The sequence below is a fragment of the Haliotis rubra genome, unplaced genomic scaffold (genome assembly GCF_003918875.1).
Source record: "Haliotis rubra isolate DU_JTF1 unplaced genomic scaffold, ASM391887v1 Scf8, whole genome shotgun sequence".
In the NCBI taxonomy this organism is placed as follows: Eukaryota; Metazoa; Mollusca; class Gastropoda; order Lepetellida; family Haliotidae; genus Haliotis; species Haliotis rubra.
In genome coordinates this window covers 3,772,565-3,795,038 of record NW_025767523.1, presented here as the reverse complement: position 1 = coordinate 3,795,038, position 22,474 = coordinate 3,772,565, and the positions used below count along the sequence as shown (strand labels likewise).

Genomic DNA, 22,474 nt, shown 5'->3' with positions numbered 1-22,474 from the left:
CATGGATAGAACAGTAAGTCATGCCATGTCAAACATGGATAGAACAGTAAGTCAGAGGTGTACAGGATGCCATGTCAAACATGGATAGAAAGTAAGGAATCAGTAAGTAGAACAGAGGTAGACAGGATGCCATGTCAAAAGGGAATAGAACAGTAAGTCTGAGGTAGACAGGATGCCATGTCAAACATGGATAGAACAGTAAGTCTGAGGTAGACAGGATGCCATGTCAAAAGGGAATAGAACAGTAAATCAAGGGTTGAAAGAATGCCATGTGAAACGTGGATTGAATAGTAAATCAGAGGTGGAAAGAATGCTATATCAAACATGGGTAGAACAGTAAATCAGAGGTAGACAGATTGTCATGTCAAAAGTGATTACGACAGTAAATTTGAGGTTTTAAAGAAGAAGTCAAAAGTTAATAGAACATTAAGTCAATGACAGTGGCAAAGAGAGCATCATGGGTTGAAGAGTGAGTGAGTTGAGTTTTACGCCACACTCAGCAATATTCCAGCTATATGGCAGCAGTCTGTAAATAATCGAGTCTGGACCAGACAATCCAGGGATCAACAGCATATGCATCAATCTGCGCAATTGGGAACCGATGACATGTGTCAACCAAATCAGAGAGCCTGACCACCCGATCCCGTTAGTTGCCTCTTATGACAAGCATGGGTTACTGAAGATCAATATTCTAACCCGGACCTTCACGGGTATGGGTTGAAGGGGACACCACAATCAAGGTCAATGCAAACCACATCAAAGACTGACAAACGATACCCTTGAAGTAGAAGGAACAAGGTAGATAACACATCAGAAGTTATCAGAACAATACTTCTGAGAGGAAGACAAATGATAAAAGTTGTTTTGAACTGTTGAAAACAATATGATTGCTGTATCACCCAACCAGTGGTTGATGTCATGAGCAATGTACACACACACACACACACACACACACACACACACAGAGGTCACACTACAACCTTCTCTCCTCATTAGGTAGCTCTTAATACGGTCAGCCCTTAGGCACTTGAGGTACCTTAGGTACTTGAGAGCAAATCTGCCTTGTGGAATCCACATTTCTGCAGACAGACAGTAATATTCCTGAAGAAATTATGTCCATGGTAGACATAACATCAAATCTGAAGTTGACATGACGTGACACTAGAGAGGAAAACAAGTTAATGAAGGTTGTTTTGTGCTACTGATGTGTTATTGTATCATGTGACCTGTATATAATCAAGGTCGGGCCAAGCAAAAACATGTGGTTGATAATATGAACAGAACCTGTGTTGAGATACAAGTCATATTCAACCAAACAGGTCACACACTAGATTCCCCCGATCATCCACATTGGACTATACAAAAGACACAGAGGTACTGTACGTATGTCTGTTTCACACTCCCAAAAACTTATTATTTCCCCAACCCTGTATGTAATGTAGAAGTCAAATGAATCAAGTCTTGTTTTTTTCAGCTTCAGAAACTCCCATCTAACTGGTTCTCCTCTTTGAATAAAATAGTTATTTCTTTCTATCAAAATTATTTTCAGAGACTTAGTCTTAGTCCAACAGACTGACCGACTGACTGAGTTTGGTTTTATGCCGCTTTTAGCAATATTCCAGCAACATCACGGCGGTGGACACCAGAAATGGGCTTCACACATTGTACCCATGTGGGGAATCGAACCTGGGTCTTCGGCGTGACGAGCCAACGCTTTAACCATTAGGCTACCCCACGCCCCTTAGTCCAGCTGAACCCAGTATGGAGAGGTACACACAGACCATGATTCTTCAGAGCAACACAGACCATAAGGTTACATAGGGAGACAGAACATTAAGACCAAACAAAACCTCTGAAGGAAAAGAAGCCCTAGTTGATATTTCTGACCCAGGCCCCACTTGTAATCATTCAGCATTAATTGGAAACCTCATATTCTTGCAAATTCAAATAAAAATTCTGTAAAGTAACATGGCAAAGTCTTCCAAGACAATTAAAAAGATCTGTACAGTACATTTCTGTTATTCAAGTTCTGGTTGCAAAGTATAAACCCATGATTTAATTTCATGAATATAAATCCAAGCTTCAGTATGATTACGGTTCTGTCTGCGCCATACCTGTGCTAGTGGGTTTAACCAAATTGGTAAGCATCCATATAAAATATGGAATAAAATACTGCTGACAGGAGTGTCAAGCCCAACTCACTCACTCACTGCATCAATTCAACCTAACCACAGTCACAGTCACAGTCACAGTGAGTCACTGATTTTGAAGGCTGCTGCTAATTGGTGTATGGCCACATACATACATCAGATACACCTGTCCTGTAGTAACTTTTCTGCCATATGTTTGATGAATTGTTTCGGTTTAGGTTTTGCAGTGAGGGATAGGTAACAGACTGTTTAATTCATTATGAATAACTTTTTCCCTGACTATTTCTATTGTGATAACTTACAGACAATCTGAGTGCAATTAGAAAATGATGGAAATGATGAAGTTTTGTTTGTTTGTAGTTTTATGCCACACTCATATGATTGCAGTCTGTAAGTTATCAAGCCTGGTCCAGCCAATCCAGTGATCAACAGCATGAGCATCTATCAACACATATTGGAAATGATGACAAGCAACAACCATGTCAACAAGCTTGACCATCAATCCCATTAGTTGCCTAACAACAAACATGGGTTGCTTGAAGACAAATTCAAACTCAGACCTTCACGGGTCAAAATGGTAAGGTTAATGGAGGAATATTTTGACAAGGAGTACTCCAGTTTTAGTGTCTCCCTCTGACATTCAATATTCTTTTTTCCCTGTGAGTGACATTCTCTTCCCACAGAGGTTACTCAAGTCATATCTTCCCAAGTAACCTCTGTTCTAATACAGCCCTTTCATGGTGCAAGTGTTCAGGATTCGTGATTGGTTGCAATGAGATTTAGTTGTGCAATCAGCGACGTTGTTTCAAAAGTGATCATTCGCAAGGCCTCTGTAAGTTCTGTATGCTTCGGGAAAACTACAATAGCACCTCTTCCCCTGCGCGATGCGCAAACGTTTCTTCTAGACAGAACTCAGTCATGTAATGGCTGATCAATGGTGTCTCTATCGCCCTCATTGACAACGGACAAGCTAGCCATTAAATGTCTTTGTGTGTCACATCAACATAAGTCATCGACACAGGAAGGATATTTCATGCCCCACTTTCTATTGCTAGTTTCTGGTTTTCAGTTAAACATGAAATACCGAATCTATCCTTCGCATATTGATCAACAAACTCCATGGCAGGCGCCATATTGGATCTAAGTCGATGTAACACGTGTTCTGATTGGATAGAAAGAAGGGAGATAATTCGTGTTGTGATTTTTTGCCGACAGGGGAAATATGGCCGTATTAGAACAGAGGTTACGTGGGAAGATATGACTTGAGTAACCTCTGTGGGAAGAGAATGTGAGTGAGTGAGTTGGCTAACACTTCTTTGAACAATATTTTGTTTTTGAACAACATTACAACTTGGTGTGGGAGAAAGCCCCAAGTGATGGAGGTCATCATCCATGCTTACCACTTTGATGAAACCCACAAGCATGAAGATACAATCCAATGATCTGAATGAAAGAATCTGGGTTTCAAAACCAAGATCATAGCATCCTGGCATGCCCAAGGGATGTAACTCTTGGCACCTGATTAATACTTTCCTACAGGATTGGTTGCAGAGAGTGATGGAAAATATTACACAGACTACTTGGCTCTAAATGCATTTCACACACAATTAATGTGTACCATTTGACAGGGAGGCTGAAATTGTATTTCCCTGCCAGCTACTTTTAATGAAATGGAATGACAGACACACATCTGAAAGAAATGATTAATTTATACTGCAAAAAGAGGGTTGTAACCTTGTACGATAGCATCATTATTATTTTGGTTTCCCACAGAAAGGGCTTCACACATCAAGCAAATCAGGAAATGAACCTAGACCTTTGGCATGACAAGCAAGTTCTTCAACAACTAGAATTCCCATTGCATTAAAGAGTGATACAGAACATCCATGCACCAAGTGCACTGATGAACCCAACCTGACACTACGGCATATGTTTACTCATTAATATGCAACGATATCAGTCAGACCAGATTCCACAAACATGCAACAGATGCACTTGGTTGTGTCATCTAGCAGCTGGCTGACTAAACGCTACAGGTTCTTGCAACCAGAGCCTCTGTACAGAAAATTCCCCTTTTCCAAAACCCTACTCAGTACAGGGTTGTGTGACACCACACTGACAGTATTCCAGGTATATCACCGTCTGTATATATAACATTCGGGACAAGACAATCCTGTGGTCGATATTGTGAGCAACAGTACAGGCTGTCACGGTATGAAGACACACAAGCAACCAAGTCACAGTGTCTGACCATCCAATCCATCAAGTCACAGTTCCAGACCAGCACAGGTTGACTTATTCTAACCTGGAATTACCATGGAGTGGGTTGTTGCAGATCATCAGTATAGGAAAGAAATGAGAAGCCTCACATTTATCTCAATGAGTGAGTGAGTGAGTGAGTGAGTGAGTGAGTGAGTGAGAGTGATTGAGTGAGTGAGTGAGTTTAGTGTTACGCCGCACTCAGCAATATTCCAGCTATATGCAGCGGTCTGTAAATAATTTAGTCTGCACCAGACAATCCAGTGATAAACATCATGAGCATCGATCTACACACTTGGGATACGATGACATGTGTCAACCAAGTCAGCGAACCAGACCACCCGATCCCATTAGTTACCTCTTACAACAAGCATGGGTTATTGAAAATCAATTCTAACCTGGATCTTCATGGGTGGAAAGAAATGAGAAGCTTCACATTTATCTCAAATGAACATTTCAGTTAGATGAAAACAGTGCCATTGCACTGTCGTGCACCTGAGGCAAAACATACACAGCCCATGTAGACGGATCATCCTTGAGGTAAGGTAAATCTTCCATAACAAGCAAGACAGAAAACATTTGGTAAAATTGCATTTGAGCCATTGTTGTATGTTGTTTGCCTTTTAAACAGCATGTTCATAGGATAATGAAAAACATGTTATATTTCTGTATGATGTCACCTACACATACTGAGACTAAAAGGAAGTAAATGGGATCTATGGTTCCCATGTTTTCTTCAAAGGTAGTTTGTTTGCATTTGCAAAACGATGTGTGGAAACTAAAAACTTGTGTTTCACCCTCAAGGAAATGTAAACCTGCACAAAGAAAGGAAGGATAATCCACAAATATATGAATAAATGGCATTTCTTGTAAATACTTAGGACAAAGTAAATGTCCTTGGTGGATAATATTCCTATCGTGACATCCAGCTTATGTCATAGTGCAAATGTCCTAGTTGGAGAAATATTTCTATCTTAATGTCTTGCCTTCATGACAATGTACCGGTAAATGTCCTTGGTGGGGACATATTCCAATGTTTATCATGTTATCTAGCCTACGTCATGATACAAATGTCCTAGTTGATACAAATGTCCTAGCCTTCATGGAGAAATATGTCCATCTTAATGTTATCTAGCCTTCATGACTAGTCTTCATGACATTGCAAAGGTCCTTGGAGGGGAAATATTCCTATCTTGGTGTCTAGCCCTCCTCACAGTGCTAATGTCCTTGGTGGGTAATATGTTTATCATGTTATCTAGCCTACGTCATGATACAAATGTCCTAGTTGGAGAAATATGTCCATCTTAATGTCTAGCCTTCATGACATTGCAAAGGTCCTTGGAGGGGAAATATTCTTGATATCTTGATCTTGATATTCTTGATATCTAGCCCCGATGACAATGTTATTGTCCATTGTGGGGAGATATTCCTATCTTGATGTCTAGCCTTCATTAAAATCCAATGTCCCTGCTTGGGATCTTGATGTCTCACCAATGTCCTGCTTGGGATCTTGATGTCTCACCTACACCTTCATCGCCTATCTTGATGAAAACCTGGCCTCGAGGGGAAATATTTGTATCTTGATGTCTCACCTACATGTCTCGCCTTCATGAAAACCTGGCCTTGGAGGGGAAATATTTGTATCTTGATGTCTAGCCCTAATGACAATGTAATGTCCTTTGTCTATCCTATATGAACAATAAAACAAAGAAATGGAAAATAAAAGCAAGAAATCCACATCATTCCATGCTGCCTGAAATATGCAAAATGAATTCCTCACGCTGGAAAAATATTTTTGAAAACAAATACCCATAACCAAACAATCTGAATGTTGGAAGCATAAAAGGAGTGCACCACAACTATATGCAAATCAAGAGTTTTCTCAAACTAAACTAAAAAAAAGATTTCCGTAGGAAATTCAATAACCTTATTCATACTGATTCCTCATTGATTCGTTAGTATTTCATACACTTTCCATATTCACTGTATTTCAGTCATTGCAAAACTTAAAGGTAAATATCAACAACTTAAAAACACTTCTTTCTTTCTTCAATAATTACATCAAGCTACTTTTCTGCATGAATGCACCTTAAAGCATGTTTTACTTAACACTAAATTACTGATCTTGCCAATTTAACATGAAACAAACAGGTCAAAGGCCAAAGTTCACATAAATCAGTGCAAGAATTCCCATAAATTCTTAAAGGCCATTAAGATAATAATTTCATCATCACTTGCACCAGATTTGTGGATGAAGCTGCTTTCTTGAGCAATGTAGTCTTCACATGTTCTGTGTTTACTGGGTGCAAAGTGGTAATATCCCCCTTCAAAGCCTGGGGGATCTATTCTGGCTTAATGAGACGATAAAAATTGTCATTATGCATAAAGCTGTTGGTAGTTTCAAAATTAGCTTTTAGACAAGGATGTACAGGCTATTATGATCAAACCTACATGTGTATATTTTTTTTACTTTTCACAACTTGTAAACATGCAATATAAAAATCCCAAAGCACAGAAGACTCAAGGCATATTGGTTTGCCATTTAGGTAAAATATGGGCCTATAAGACGAAAGGAATCACTTGTGATTACTAATGGCTTCACAGAACCACACAGAAATTTATTGAGAATTATTTATACTTATTGATATTAACACTACATTTGTGTTACATCAGAGATTTCAAGAAGACATTGAGATGAAATTAACAACAAAGTGGAGAAGATGAGGAATAAAAACAATGCTAATTAGTTTCCTTTAGTTAGTGTGTTATAGCTTGTTTGTAATACAAGAGAAGACAATTTTCATTCTTTGTGGACTGTTAGGTTGTAATGGTTGTCTTTAGGAAAAACTAGCATATGGAACATGTTTATCAACATAATCAAAGAAAGTCAATACCAAAGAATCATACTCTGTTTTCTGAGAAAAAGTTAAAAAATTTGTATATTTCACCTACTGAAATGAACAATTTGTGTCACATCAGTGAGCATGCAGGATAATGCAATATACAAACATGCAATAAATGAAATATACACCCAATACCTTCATGCAATATACCACAGCAACCTATGTGTCAATCACATTCCATCTAGTTAAATTGGTTGACACTTTAATATTAATCAAATAATTAATAACTGAACATTATATTTAAAAGAAAGTAATGGTTCCAATAAATGCAAATAAAGAACTAATAATGATTTATTAATAAGTAGAAAAATAAAGATGTACCATTACCTGTTAGAGAGCATAACCAACTTAAAAGACCAGTAATGTAATGAATACATGTTAATTTCAATTTAAGGTTAAAGTAAATGTATTACTAATCTTTGAACAATAACAAGTTCAAAGTTGAAAAAGTTCAAAACTAAATATTAGATGTGAATCTGCAAGTGATCAATCTATCATGCATGTACACTCAAAAGCAGAGTTTCTGATAGCAAAAAAAGCTTTTTGCTGATGAAACATAAAAGAAGATAAATAAAGATGCCAAGAATTGGAAAGGAATTAATATCAAAGAGTCGCTTGATAAGGCAGCCAAAGCAACAATATTATGAACTGAATATACTTAATTTCAACAGTCTTTTTCCAAATTAACCTATGTAGGTCATTGCTTTTTTCCAAGGTTTAAATACGTTGCTTTTGGAAAGAACATTATTTGAAATATTTCAACCTATGATTTTGATTTAAGACATTTTTCCATAAGAACTAAAATTTGGTGTAGGTGTTTCAGTAAATTAGCGAAGTGCACTTTCTACACATATTGTGAAATGTATACCAAACATAACCTGGGTTGCCATGGTAAGTTAACATGCAAAACAGAAACAGCCAATGCAAGGGCATTCAGCTCCAGCCAATCAAATGCAAGACATGCAAATAACAAAGTGTGGATTAACTGTAAACATGAGTAATCATATGAGGGTCAGGATAGGGGGTATGATATGAATGATAAAATAAATCTTAATTTGAAATAAAATAAAATATTCTAAAACAGAACTTGTCAGTCTTGTTAGTACAACAATTGACAATACATGAAATGATAAATAATTTGATGTAAAAAAAATATAAAAATCAAGTTAAAAACATGTTAATTCATTAAAAGAACCATCTGCCTACCCCAATCCAGACCCTCATTAAACACAAGAAATAGGCAAAAGGCTTACTTGTTAACACTATATTCTGCAATGCTATTCGGTCATGGAACATGTAAAAAACATAAGACAAAATTTGATAAGCATATTCGATGACTTAAACAAACGTCATACATAAATGTAAAACAAGGATGACTAATTTTACCAGTGGAATTGGTGGAAAGCAAACAGGTTTGGTCTGAACTAGAACTGAAAATACTCAGTCAAAACATCAATGGTAACTGCATTCTACATCTCTTACTGATGTACACAGTATGATTACATTACAACAGTACAAAATGGTCATATCGGCTGATGGAATAGGAATGATGCATTTTGGGATGTATATTTGTCACTAAGGTTAATTACATCACATGATGAAAATGGCAACAGGAGGTTCGTGTAGCCATGGTAACACAAGCAGTGACATGTCTATTTCATTGCATTGAGTAGTCGACACAGTATGCGCACAGCTAGGTGTGAACAGTGGCGTGGGATATATAGAGACAATTTGCATCGCGACAACATTTCGCACAAGACGCTGGGAGACAGTGACATGGTGTAGGTACATCTAAGTCTATATACATGGAGGATGGGGTTGAATAAACACTGACAGAACAGTCTGAGGCAGAAGCTGCAAGTACGTAAACAAGTAAACAATTTCCATTTCTTGTTCATTTTCATCATTAGGTGGCAAATTTGCTCATCTTGGCCCTCTGTGAGGATATTTCTGTACAGAGGCTTGGAGAATAAACACATCAGCTGGAATATAAACTTTGCAGTTCTTGCAACATGTCTAAAATAAAAATTTACACCTGTAGTTTTGTTTGAATTTGTTTGAGATCCTGTTACACAATTTCCATTTTATTTTGTTTCCTTGAGGAAACACAAATGGTGAACATTTCTTCTAAGTGATTGGCAAAGGAAGTAAAACCCAGGTTATATTCATGTACACCTTTTGAGGAGTATTGAGAGTTTTAGAGGATTTAATTATAATATTTAAAAAAAGAAAGAAAAGTTTTTCTTTTTCACGTGAAGTGCCTATGACTCATATTTTCAAATTTGATGCTGCGGACATATATTTCAATAATACATTCCTCTTTTGAGAGGTCTATGTCATATTGTTCTTGTGTTAAAGCTAAGTTCTCCTGTTGTAGAATTGACAATGAAATGAAATTCTACTTGACAATATTGGCATCAATGTAAAATTAGTAATTAGTTTCATAGGTTTTCTAATTAAGTTTTTTCATCACTGTTGAAAAGTTACAAACGTGTGTTCTTGTTCTTTGTCCAGTTTAAAGTTACAGATTTAGGAATATATATATTTGAAGCACTCCACTGATATTTTGCCATGGTTTTCACTACATTCACTCAAAGTCAATGCAATGTATGAAACTCGTAAAAATGTCTTGACAGGATGCTGTGGTGAACAGGTTCAAGAAGTGTGTCTCTCTCGAACAATAACACACTTTCCTGCAGTTCTAGGTTAATTTTCACCAAATGCATTTCATTTCTCTGTATTTTGAACGTTTCATGATCTAAAATTGAACCTATTTGACGTTCAACCACTTAACACCTTCAAGAATAGTTTGAAACCCTCCACCCTTTTAGATGAGCTGAAGTAGAGAGCAGCTATTACCTTCACACATAAAAACCTTTCAACATAGTTAGTTCAAATGTTCCTCTGAAATAGGGACTGATACTTGAGGAAATGAACAAGTCGTGATATTCTGAACAAGTTAATTATCCAAGCTTGCCATTCATTATGACTCTGCTACTCTTAAATGTACTACCTTCTTGTCAACTGATCAGATTTGTTAAGCTCATGGTAAGTGTCTTCACTCTTAAATCATCTTACCCTTTTGAAATAACAACATTTTCCTGTCAAAGCATGAGACTCTCAACAACACCTTTTTAGCTAAAGTATTATTTGAAGGACATTGACATAATAATTGACATTTGTCTTTCTACCTCTGTTATTGATCTTTGTGTACTAATTAGCAAAAACACGATACAAAAAATCTGTACTTTTTGTTATCAATTTTTTTTATTCCTTTGTATCATTGTAATTGCGTAACAAAAATATATTTTGTGTGTGAAGTACATTTCTGAAATTTAAACAATCAGTTTTTCCTGACTTATTTATTTATAGAATATTTAATCTTTTTGGCAAAGTGTTTAGAGGTTGTGGTCAATTTCAGTGTTACAATCATTCATTACTGGACATTATAGAACTTACCATAAAGTTGCACAAAAACATTTTGCAGATCAAAGTTCCCCACAAGATTTTCTTCTGATCAACTGAGTGTTCAAACATTCCCATTAATGTGAAATACAGATTCTTTATCTGACAGTATGAATATACAAACCTTGGCAAAGAAAACCCCACAACAAGATTCCCCTCAACAAAACCATGAAAAAATACTTATGTATGAATAAATATATTTCAGTGAACTCTTGATTAGCACATAATCCAACTGATACCATCCATATCACTTACCTGTGGAGGACAAAATGAAAGCAAAGTTCGTTTTGAGAAAAAAGAAGTGAGTTGAAATTTGGGATCTTATCATAAAACTCAAGTATCACATAATCAATGAACTAGACATTTGCAACAGGGACCATGCTTAAAGGTGACTACAAATATCAAAGCAGTTTGAACATGCAGTGGCATGACAACTTGGTCAGGTGTACAGGGACTTAACAGCTGGACAAGTCCATCATGGGATTGAAGAGAGGGACACAAGGACATGAATATTGGGACATATATTGACATCATTGTCACAAGGGCAGGGGAAGACACACATAAATGTGTAAATGGACATAGAGGTATTAAAGGTGGATCATGGACAGTTGGACATGAAATCTTGGACAAGGGTAATGAAGATTGGGACATTATGTTTGGGACATGAATATTGGGACATTTATTGACATTATTGGCATAGGGGCAGGGGAAGACACACATAAATGTGTAAATGGACATAAAGGTATTAAAGGTGGATCATGGACATAGAGACATTAAAGTTGGATCATGGACAGTGGGACATGAAATCTTGGACAAGGGTAATGAAGATTGGGACATTATGTTTGGGACATGAATATTGGGACATTTATTGACATTATTGGCATAGGGGCAGGGGAAGACACACATAAATGTGTAAATGGACATAGAGGTATTAAAGGTGGATCATGGACATAGAGACATTAAAGTTGGATCATGGACAGTGGGACATGAAATCTTGGACAAGGGTATAATTCAAATGAAGACTGGGACATGGACATAGGGACATGAACATTGTGCATGTATTGACATTGTTGGCTCTGGGACATGGAGGTAGGAACATCAAAATGGTAAATGGACAAGAAACCTATGTCATGGACATAGGGACATGGAAAATTGCTCAGGGACAGAAACACTCGCAATGGACATCAGAATATCAGATTTGGGTCACTGATATTGGGAAAAGAAGGCTAAATTTGGTCATGGAGAAATAGAGCAGTCAAACATATATCTGATGCAAAGAAAAAGGATGGAGATTCATAAGGCATGGGGCTTTTGGGATGAATATAGTAGGGAGGTCTTTGACCTTCAACATGAGGACACAAAAGATGCTGACTGTGAACATATAAAGACCCAAGCATATGAAGACATCACCACTACCCGAATTTTAGGGTCATTTTCGCTAGCATCTTGATTGTTAATACATTTCATCACTTAAAACTATTTTGCATAGGAAATTATAAAGAGATTTCAACTGAATTAGAAGTCTCAGGATCTTTAATTCAGTTATGAGAAGGCAAGCTGCTTTGTCTTTTCAAGCAATACAAGTAATCTGCATGTCATGGACATATTTTTAGCCCAACAATTAAATTAAGTACTGCAGGGATTTGTCTAACTCTAGCAACATCATATTCAATAAATAACAAGATCCAATCCTTCCCGGTAATTACTAGTGACAAGATTCCTGAAATTCGAACACAATTTAGTTTCCTTATTTCAGCACTGTGAAATACTTAGCAAACTGAAGTCATGCACCTCAGAGATGAGACAGTTTGGGGGCAAAGCATTGGAGGAGAAAAATCGATCTTGACATGTACATCTGAAAATGAAGACATGCATAGCTACGTAAAATGTGGGCAGGCCCTACACTGGCTCTGGAACATCCTAGTTCCTTCTCCATCTGTCGGAGGACATGCAAGTGCTTCATTGTAAACATCCTTACTCTAACATCAATGGTACGTTCTGGTATAGGTCTTCAGTTGTTGGAAGTGGCAATGATTCTCATGCAGTGGACAATGTTATGACAGTACAACAATGTTGTCAGAATGTCAGTAAATCCTTCAAGAAGTAGTTTCATATTCATAAAACATGCAAACATCAATTCAAGATCATTTTCTCAAATTCTCATTTCTCTAAATCAATGTTATGAAAAGTTTAATGTACTGGTAAAAATTCACACAAATTTGAACCTGAATGACTTTTAAAATGGGAAACAATGGTGATGTGTACGAGAATGAATTCACATCTATATGAAATTGTGATATTTGAAAATAATGCATGCTTCATTGTGAACTATGTGAAAGTGTGCACTTTTATGAAAGTCAAATTGTTGATGAAGAAAACATGTTTTCATCTTTTTGTGTTTTACAAATGTATTTGTGAATGGAAAAACTGACACAGAAAAGTATGACAATTACATTCCACAATGCTGTGGTGCTGTGTCTTATCAAGCTCGATGTGTTTCACTAGAACAGCAATATGTGGAAATGTCAAATGAATTAACTTCAGGAAAGAAAGTTTGTTCAGGAATGAAAATGATACATACACTAAGAGGCCATATATTCTCTGAAATGATCTGATAAAGATTTCTAGATAAATACAAATGATTCACATATATTTCAATACCAATGACCCATTCCATGAAGAGATATCAGCACTATGACAGCCATAAGACTATGCTAAAGTTATGACTTGTCTTAGCGCTAAGATTGCTGTTGTGGAACGGGTCTAAGATGACAACTATGGACTCTATTTACAAATTCACCAAACTCAAAACAATATGAAACTGAGTCAAGATTGAACAGATCTAATTCTAAATTTCAAGATACTGACAGACTGGCAATTGATGAGACACTGATTATAGTAATTAATTTCAACCACTGCTGATGACCTGGTTGACATGCAATAGCAATGGGAACACACATGCAAGAAGCTGAAACTAATGGCAGTTACTAAAAACATCAAAGTCACATACATAACAGGGATTCACAACTCATGTTATTCATGATCACAAAACTTCCACAGTTGTAAGTTCAAAATCATTTTGAAGTCAGGAAACCTAAACAGCCATGAAGAAAAGTTATTGATATTTCTCACGTAACAATGCTGATATCATTCGGTGATAATCAACTACATTCAAATTAAATTAATCATTAACATTTTTCTTCTTTTTCATATATATATAAAGAATGTTCAATTTCATTTTGAATATAGTTAATTATCACTGAATGGGTGCCAAATGAATTTTCTTTTTTTATATACATATTTCCACTGAATATAAAGCTGTTGTAAATTTGTAAAGAACTCTAAGACAGGTTTAATTAAATTTGTTTTCCTAAAAACAACAAAATGAGTTTGACTTGAGTTTTGTGATGTGAAGCTCTTAATGCTGTCTATCCATTCAATTATCATAGGCAGTCAGGCATAACCACATACATTTCTGATGTTGAAAGAACTTAGCAAAGTCATCATTTTTAACTATGAAGATGAATATTTAGATATGGTTATGTCATAAAACTAGCATTAAGCTCTTCACATCTTCACAACATATCAATTGCATTTTCACCTGATTTTTAATATTATTGAGCACATGCCATCAAGTACTCATTTTTATGCTTTTACAAGTATTTTTATCAATGCTCTTCTAAAAATCAGATGATTTGCATCAATACATACAAGCAGACAGAGGGAAGTACAGATAGATCCTATTGCCTAACTTAAAATGATTAATGATATGAACACTATTAAAAAAACCCTGTAAAACGAATTTCGAAATGAGTTTCTGAAAAAATGAGAATAGAAAACAAGACCTTACCCGGCTAGAACTATAAAGCAGTCTAACTTGTTCCAGGAATCAGCAAGGTAGGTATCCTTTCCGCAAACACCCATTGCAATCATTTTGATTACCATCTCCACAGCAAAAAATGCGAATATGAAATGGTCAAATCCCTCCAGAACAAGGCACCTGGTGGTGGTGCACACTTGGTCCTCGCAGGGCTTGTACATTCCAAGGGTGAGACAGTTGAGTAGAATGACCATCATGCTGCATCGCTCGAACCATGTGATCAGAGTTAAGGACAACCATGTTTATTTGTGGACAAATGCATGCATATAGTTTTGACAAAAATAATGACAATGAAGTAATCTTATGTTTGTTTGTTTGTTGTTTAACACCACACTCAGCACTATTCCAGCTATATGGCATCGGTCTGTAAATAATGAAATCTGGACCAGATAATCCAGTGATCAACAGCATGAGCATCAGTCTAGTAATCTTCTGAAAAAATGACACAGAGGACTCGTGAAATAATAAGAACTTGATAATTCATTTCCTTTTTTTTTGTTTGACACCAAAGTTAGCAATATTCCAGATATATGATGACAGCCTGTAAGTAAGTAAATACAAACTAGTGATTGATATTATAAGCATCAGCCATGAAGGTATGATGATATGCTACCAGTGATGAATATAACTAAATGATGAAAACTTAAAAACATGGTTTATTGTAATAAACATTCCAATGTTATCAATTTTATTAAAAACACATTTCATATTCAAAAACCATGCAGTGAAATATGTAATATGTTGAAGTTATCATGTGAAAAATGTTTGTGACTTGCGGATATTTAAATCAAATAATTCAATGAATTAATAATAAATATTAATTATGTAACTAAAGTTACAAAAAACATTTCCAGAATCATGTTAGATTTCTAAAAGTTTGAAAGTTAATTTGATAATATAAAAATCCAAAACTGAAAAAAATTCAGTACAGCCATTATGAGTTAAAATAAAATTTTATAATACCGGTAGTTTCATTTTGATATGACGAACAACTAAAGAGATATGATGCATATTTCAGGGTAAAGTATATGACAATGTGCCAACGCATACTAAGACGGTATTCCCTAACTGGATATTCCACTGGCACCATCTCCAAGAAAGCTTTTGTTCTTAGACGGTGAGCAGATGGAGTCCAATGTTTCAACATGGCGCCAAAAATAACACATACTTCTTTAAATATTTGGCCATCTTTCAAGTTAAACTATGTGACCAGGTATCCGAATGTGAAATATATAACCTTCAAATTAACGTTAAACGATTTTTCCACAAACTAACGCAATGAAGTGAACAAGATGGGAACATTCTAATGAGAACCTCTCTTTCGAAGGACGTTGGGCACATTTAGTTATATTTTGGCAGCTGTTTGTGGCAAAAGCTTACCTCAAGCGGGAATTACGATGGAAAGTCTTTGGAAAGAAATTCAATCTGTTGCACCTCAGTGTACATGAGATACAGGTTGTCCATATCAGAAGCACATTAAGAAACTTGTGAGTAATGCACAGCGCAAGTGCACCTCTCCTGTGTTTACAATGAAGACACTCTAGTGATAGACAGAGAGAAGACTTCCCTTGCTAAATACGATAAGAAGTTTTCAAAGAAACACCTAGGAAAAAAACAGCACAATTTTCTGTGAGTGAGTGTGTTAAGTTTTACACCGCAATATTCCAGCAATATCATGTTGGGGGACACCAGAAATGGGCTTCACACATTGTACTCATGTGGGGAATTGAACCCGGACGAGCGAATGCCTTACCCATATAGGATACCCTCACTGCTCCACAATTTTCTGTACGATACCATATGAAATGGTCATTTAAAAAGTTTTACCCTGTATTATTTTTCTGATGGAATACATATATGTGGTTTGTTTAACATGAGTGAGTGAGTGAGTGAGTGAGTGAGTGAGTGAGTGAGTGTGGTGAGTGAGTGAGTGAGTGAGTGAGTGAGTGAGTGAGTGAGTGAGTGAGTGAGTATGATTTAATGCTGCTATTATCAATATTACAGCACTAACACAGTGGGGTACACCAATATTTGCCTTCATACATTGTATCTATATGGGAAATTGAACCCAGATCTTCAGTGTGATAAAGCAAACACTTCAGCCACGAGACTACCCCACAGGCTCTTTTGTCGAGAACATGCCTTTATTTTGTAATGTTATGAATGCTATCTCTGTGTTTGCTGCACCAAATATTCAATGAGAATGAAAGTGTAGAGGATTGAAGTAATGGCGAAGTATAAAGAGCTATATATTCAGATGTTGGCTTGACCTATTTACTGCTACTGGTCAGTCCTGCCCCTCAATGACCAGCTCTGCCAAGAAATAAATTGGATGTAATTGTTAGTTGAGAATGTTAACCTTGAAAAAGTCTCACATTTATTCCTATTAAGGAATGGATGTGTGTAATGAAGTCACCCAAAGCGAAAACAATCTATAATTGCCTACCTCAATCTAATCTTTGCCCACTGGTAATTAGTAATGTTGCTGATGCGAGTAATGACCCCTTGATGGAGACCACTCACTCGGAAGTCAATCAGTGATTGACCCTGGCATGTGTGGAAGTAAACTTGGTGATGGAGACAACTGCATTCCTGGTTAGATACAACTGATGTACATTATCAGGTACAGTTCCCTCCCTACCCCTATCAGTTGCAAAGTCCTCCCCATCATCGTCAGTTACAATTTCCTCCCCACCCATGTTGGTTACAACATCCTCCCCCCCCTTCTGGTAACAAGATCCTTCCTATCCCCATCATTAATAACTCTCTTCCTGTTTGTGACAACACCTTCCCCACCACACTTGCTTACAGTTCCTTACCAACCCCATTTGTTACATCTTCCCTATCATCTTTAGTTACAGCACCTTCCCCACCCATGTTGGTTACAGTTCCTTACCAACCCCATCAGTTACATCTTCCCTATCATCTTTAGTTACAGCACCTTCCCCACCCATGTTGGTTACAGTTCCTGTCTAACCCCATCAGTTACATCTTCCCTATCATCTTTAGTTACAGCACCTTCCCCACCCATGTTGGTTACAGTTCCTGTCTAACCCCATCAGTTACATCTTCCTATCATCTTTAGTTACAGCACCTTCCCCACCCATGTTGGTTACAGTTCCTACCAACCCCATCAGTTACATCTTCCTATCATCTTTAGTTACAGCACCTTCCCCACCCATGTTGGTTACAGTTCCTGTCTAACCCCATCAGTTACATCTTCCCTATCATCTTTAGTTACAGCACCTTCCCCACCCATGTTGGTTACAGTTCCTGTCTAACCCCATCAGTTACATCTTCCCTATCATCTTTAGTTACAGCACCTTCCCCACCCATGTTGGTTACAGTTCCTGTCTAACCCCATCAGTTACATCTTCCCTATCATCTTTAGTTACAGCACCTTCCCCACCCATGTTGGTTACAGTTCCTGTCTAACCCCATCAGTTACATCTTCCCTATCATCTTTAGTTACAGCACCTTCCCCACCCATGTTGGTTACAGTTCCTGTCTAACCCCATCAGTTACATCTTCCCTATCATCTTTAGTTACAGCACCTTCCCCACCCATGTTGGTTCCAGTTCCTGTCTAACCCCATCAGTTACATCTTCCCTATTATTACTTCTTTGATGGGCATTTTAGTTGATGAAGAATGATGACAATGTTTATAGATATACAACTTATTTTATTCTGTGGAAGGTGACGTTTCGACATAGATTCTAATGTTGTTCATCACTTGCTTGTCAGCGGCATTAGAATCTATAAACGATCACCCTCCACAGAATAAAAAAGTTACATATCCATAAAATCATGTTCATCATTCATCCCTGATGGCTACAGTTCCTCACTAACCCCATCAGTTACAATATCCTCCCCACCCTGATGGCTACAGTTCCTCACTAACCCCATCAGTTACAATCTCCTCCCCACCCCTGATGGCTACAGTTCCTCACTAACCCCATCAAGTTACAATATCCTCCCCACCCCTTATGGCTACAGTCCCTCACTAACCCCATCAGTTACAATATCCTCCCCACCCCTGATGGCTACAGTCCCTCACTAACCCCATCAGTTACATCTTCCCTATCATTGTTAGTTACAAGTCCCACCCCACTGCTGTACGTTGATTACAACATTCTCACCCACCCCAACCCCTGTTGTCTATAACCCACCCTACCCCTTCATTTCCACTCGACATCCTCGAGATGACAATTCCCTCACATCCCCTTTATAAACAAATTAAAACTCCCACCCACAATTTGTAATTACAATTTCCAACTATGTTTAGTTACATTCTCCTCACCCCCCACCAATTTCTTGATACAGGCTTCTACTCCAAACCCCTTCATCTGTCCTCAATAATTCACCCAGTTCCCATCTCCAAGCTTCAAAACAACCCAAGAAAAAAATCCCACTAAAGCACCCCCCTTTTACCTCCCCTCTCCACTAATTCCACCCTCAGAAAAACACAGCCTCCCATTGAGAAGACCCTTGCCTCCCTGACCACATTCCACACTGACCGCAGTGTGTGACTAAAGCCATCTACTGTTGGCCAGGTAGACCATGGCGCTGAGACCATCCAAAAAACCACTTCAGTACAGAGCAACTTGACCCAACCTAAGCATGCTGTTCAAATTCCATACTGCTAACCCAATCTGCCAATTGTAAAGGTTGCCCCTCACAAAAATCGTTTCAGTCCTGCCAGATGCCATGCTCATGTTGAGAAGTAGGTTTCTTGGCCCACAAACCTGGATGTAAACATTCCAGTGCTTACCAAAATGGTCAGGGGTGTTTAGCAGCATTTGTTTAACATTGTCGACATGGCAACATCAGACGATGTACACACCTGTCTGTCAACGCCATCGTAGCCAGTTTTTATGCGTCTTACCCTCAAAAAAGTGCAAGAGATATATGAATCTTTTTTACAATAGTTAACAGCATTCAGACATTTGCTTACAAGTGTGTTTGGATGTTGACAAGAAGGAGATATATATTGCAATCTTGATTTGTAGGCTTTGGATAATTTCTTCTTACCATAGTATTATCTTGTCCCATTGTGACTGCCAGCCTTCTGTGAATAGTGCAGATGGGTATCATATCCTTGCATTAACTATCAATACTATCAATACCATCATCACCCATCATCATCATCAAAGAAATCATGATGAAAATGAAAAATGAATTCATGAAGAAGCCACAGACAATTTCACAGAAAAGTGATAGACCATATCAGGAAGGGCCAATAGACAATTCTTGGGATAACTAACAAACAATGTCATGAAGAACTGAAAGATCATTCCATTGAAAAGAAAAGACCATTTCTTTTGGAAGTGAGGACCATTCCTTGGGAACATACAGGCCATTTTAGTGAGCACTTACAATGCCATCTAGAAGCAAAAGACCATTCCATTGAACCTTCTCCATTTCAAGGAGAAGTAAAGACCATTCCATGGGTAACCTACAGACCATTCTAGGAAGGACTAACAATGCCATACAGAAGTAAAGGCCACTGCAAAGAGAAGTGAAGGCCATTGCAAGGAGAAGTAAAGGACCATTCCATTAAAGGACCATTTCACAGGAAAAGAAAAAAACAACAAAAACTATCCCTTTGATAAGTAACAGACATTCAGCATTATGTTCCTTGAGGGTAAACAGACTATTTAATGGAGAAATAGAACCATTCTTGGAAGCAGTAAAACTGCAAAAAAATCCTCAGGGAATGAACATAGAATTCCTCCCCTGGAGATACATGTCAAATTTAATACAGCAATACATTCACAGACAAGTGTGTACACACCACACAACTGCTCCCTAACAGTAATGTACCACATGCACTTTGATACTGCGTTATCACGCATAATTCACTGGGCAATATTTCACCCCGAAAACCATTTCAACGGCTGATGTTGTCTTGCAAAGACTCATCTTGTAGCATTTCCAAAATCAGATATTCACATAAACTACTTTCTCCCATATGGCAAGATGCAGCTCTTGGTTTTTCTGACAGTCCAAGAGTCTCAAGATGAAGATAAGCATGCTTTGCTGGCATGTTAAAGTCTCAAAGTATGACATTACGTTAACAGTTATTCAACACAGGCATAACCTTCTTCAAGAGCCATCTTAGTCCCGGTGTTTGTTCAGCGATTTACGGCCAGATCTATGAAGGTTTTATTATTGCCTTCAGTATCCATTATCTGTTTTGCCAGTTACATCCCATTCCTCATCTCCGAGCAGTGGCCTGTCCAATATCCTACATATTTTGTCTTTGATCATCTTTCATTACGCCTCCAGGCTCCCAAAAGGCAAATTCTGGCAGCTTGCTTCGTTCCACACTTGGCAAATATGTGCATTGGTTTTGAAAACATGATAACACTTTGAGAATACTGTTGCTCAAATTTGTCAACAGCCCTGAATACAGGGCACATACATTCATTTGATTACGCTTCCAAACATTTGTTTTCTCATGACATGGAATCTGATTAATCATTATGGATATGAATTCATACAAAGGATAGATTATATATATGGCCATTTCATTTTGCCACAACATTATTATAAAGGAAATGTTGTGTCACTTGGGAAATGTCTGTATTGAGAGTAATTTTCATATTTCAAGAGTTATTGATAAGTTGAACTATGGTTAGTCTATTTCATTATGCTCCTAGACTAACAACTAGTCCCTGAAATGAACATATTTTACAGAAAAAAATGCATAATAAAAAAATATACATAATGAAATGGAGCCCTGAGACTTTTTTCATTTTCATAGGTTTTCTAGGATATATTTGTTTCAGGGTCTGTATGACAGACTATTATGTTCCCCACAGAGAGAACCTATGGTCCAAATTGCAGAATGAACACAACCACTAACATTCTTTGATGTGACAGCTCATATTGCTTTAGCAGTGGTTTAACAAAAACATATATTGTCTTTTACCAGAACTTGTCCTTGACCTCATAACATTTAGTTTTGATAAATATTTAAACACCAACATCTCAAAAACCGTCTGTTTTAATCTGTTGTCTTTAATTATTAATCAAACAATTTGTCTTTGCTGTTAAAAGTTACCCAATTTTCATCAAGTAAGTTTTATTGAGTGAAAATGATATTTTAGGATGTTGAGTACAAATGATACTTTAGGACATAATAAGACTTTAAATGAAATTTTATCTGAACAAAGTTATCCAAAACACACTTAAGTGCACATCATCATTAGTCCACATAATGGTTGGAAACATAATCATTTCTTTTGGGTCAAAAATTGCAAAGAAACACTTTTACCTTCAAATATTGTCAATGATCTGTACATTGCAATGTAATATGATCATGACGTTACCAGGTTGGTTCTTTTGTAAACTACTAAGTTTCTCAAATATCAAAGGATTTGAAATAATGTATTAATAAATACATTTATCTTCGAACATGATCATAGTATGTTTTGGCTAGTTCCGATCCCTGCATTACCAATCCCCAGTCCGTTCTGACCATTGCCCACTCAAGGGCCTTTGGCCAATCATGGGTTGTACAATTGCCAATTTCACTAAAAGCCTTGTCAAATCACTTAGATGATAAAATATATTTCCGTCAATTTACAGTGGAGTCATTTTTCAGAATACAAAGTAAATTATGCTATTTTTTTTATTAGGAAATGGACTGTCAATCAGCTAGGTGTATTTACTGAGTCCAACCTTCTGACTTTGATATATGTAATGTTGATTTCATATGAAATCTACATGAACTGTATCTGTGTGTGGTAACTGATACTATGTTTGCAGTGAAGATCATGTTCATTGCGTTTCTTATCACTGTCAGTTGCAGC

At 37.1% G+C, this 22,474-nt stretch overlaps 1 protein-coding gene across 1 annotated transcript in view; it reads right to left on the bottom strand.

The window, feature by feature from the left end:
* LOC124261410 (voltage-dependent T-type calcium channel subunit alpha-1I-like) overlaps positions 1 to 22,474 on the bottom strand; it is a 179,832-nt gene that overhangs the window by 68,933 nt on the left and 88,425 nt on the right. Inside the window, 1 exon segment of the mRNA XM_046695727.1 lies at positions 14,628 to 14,873. Coding sequence (XP_046551683.1) covers positions 14,628 to 14,873 — 246 coding nt within the window.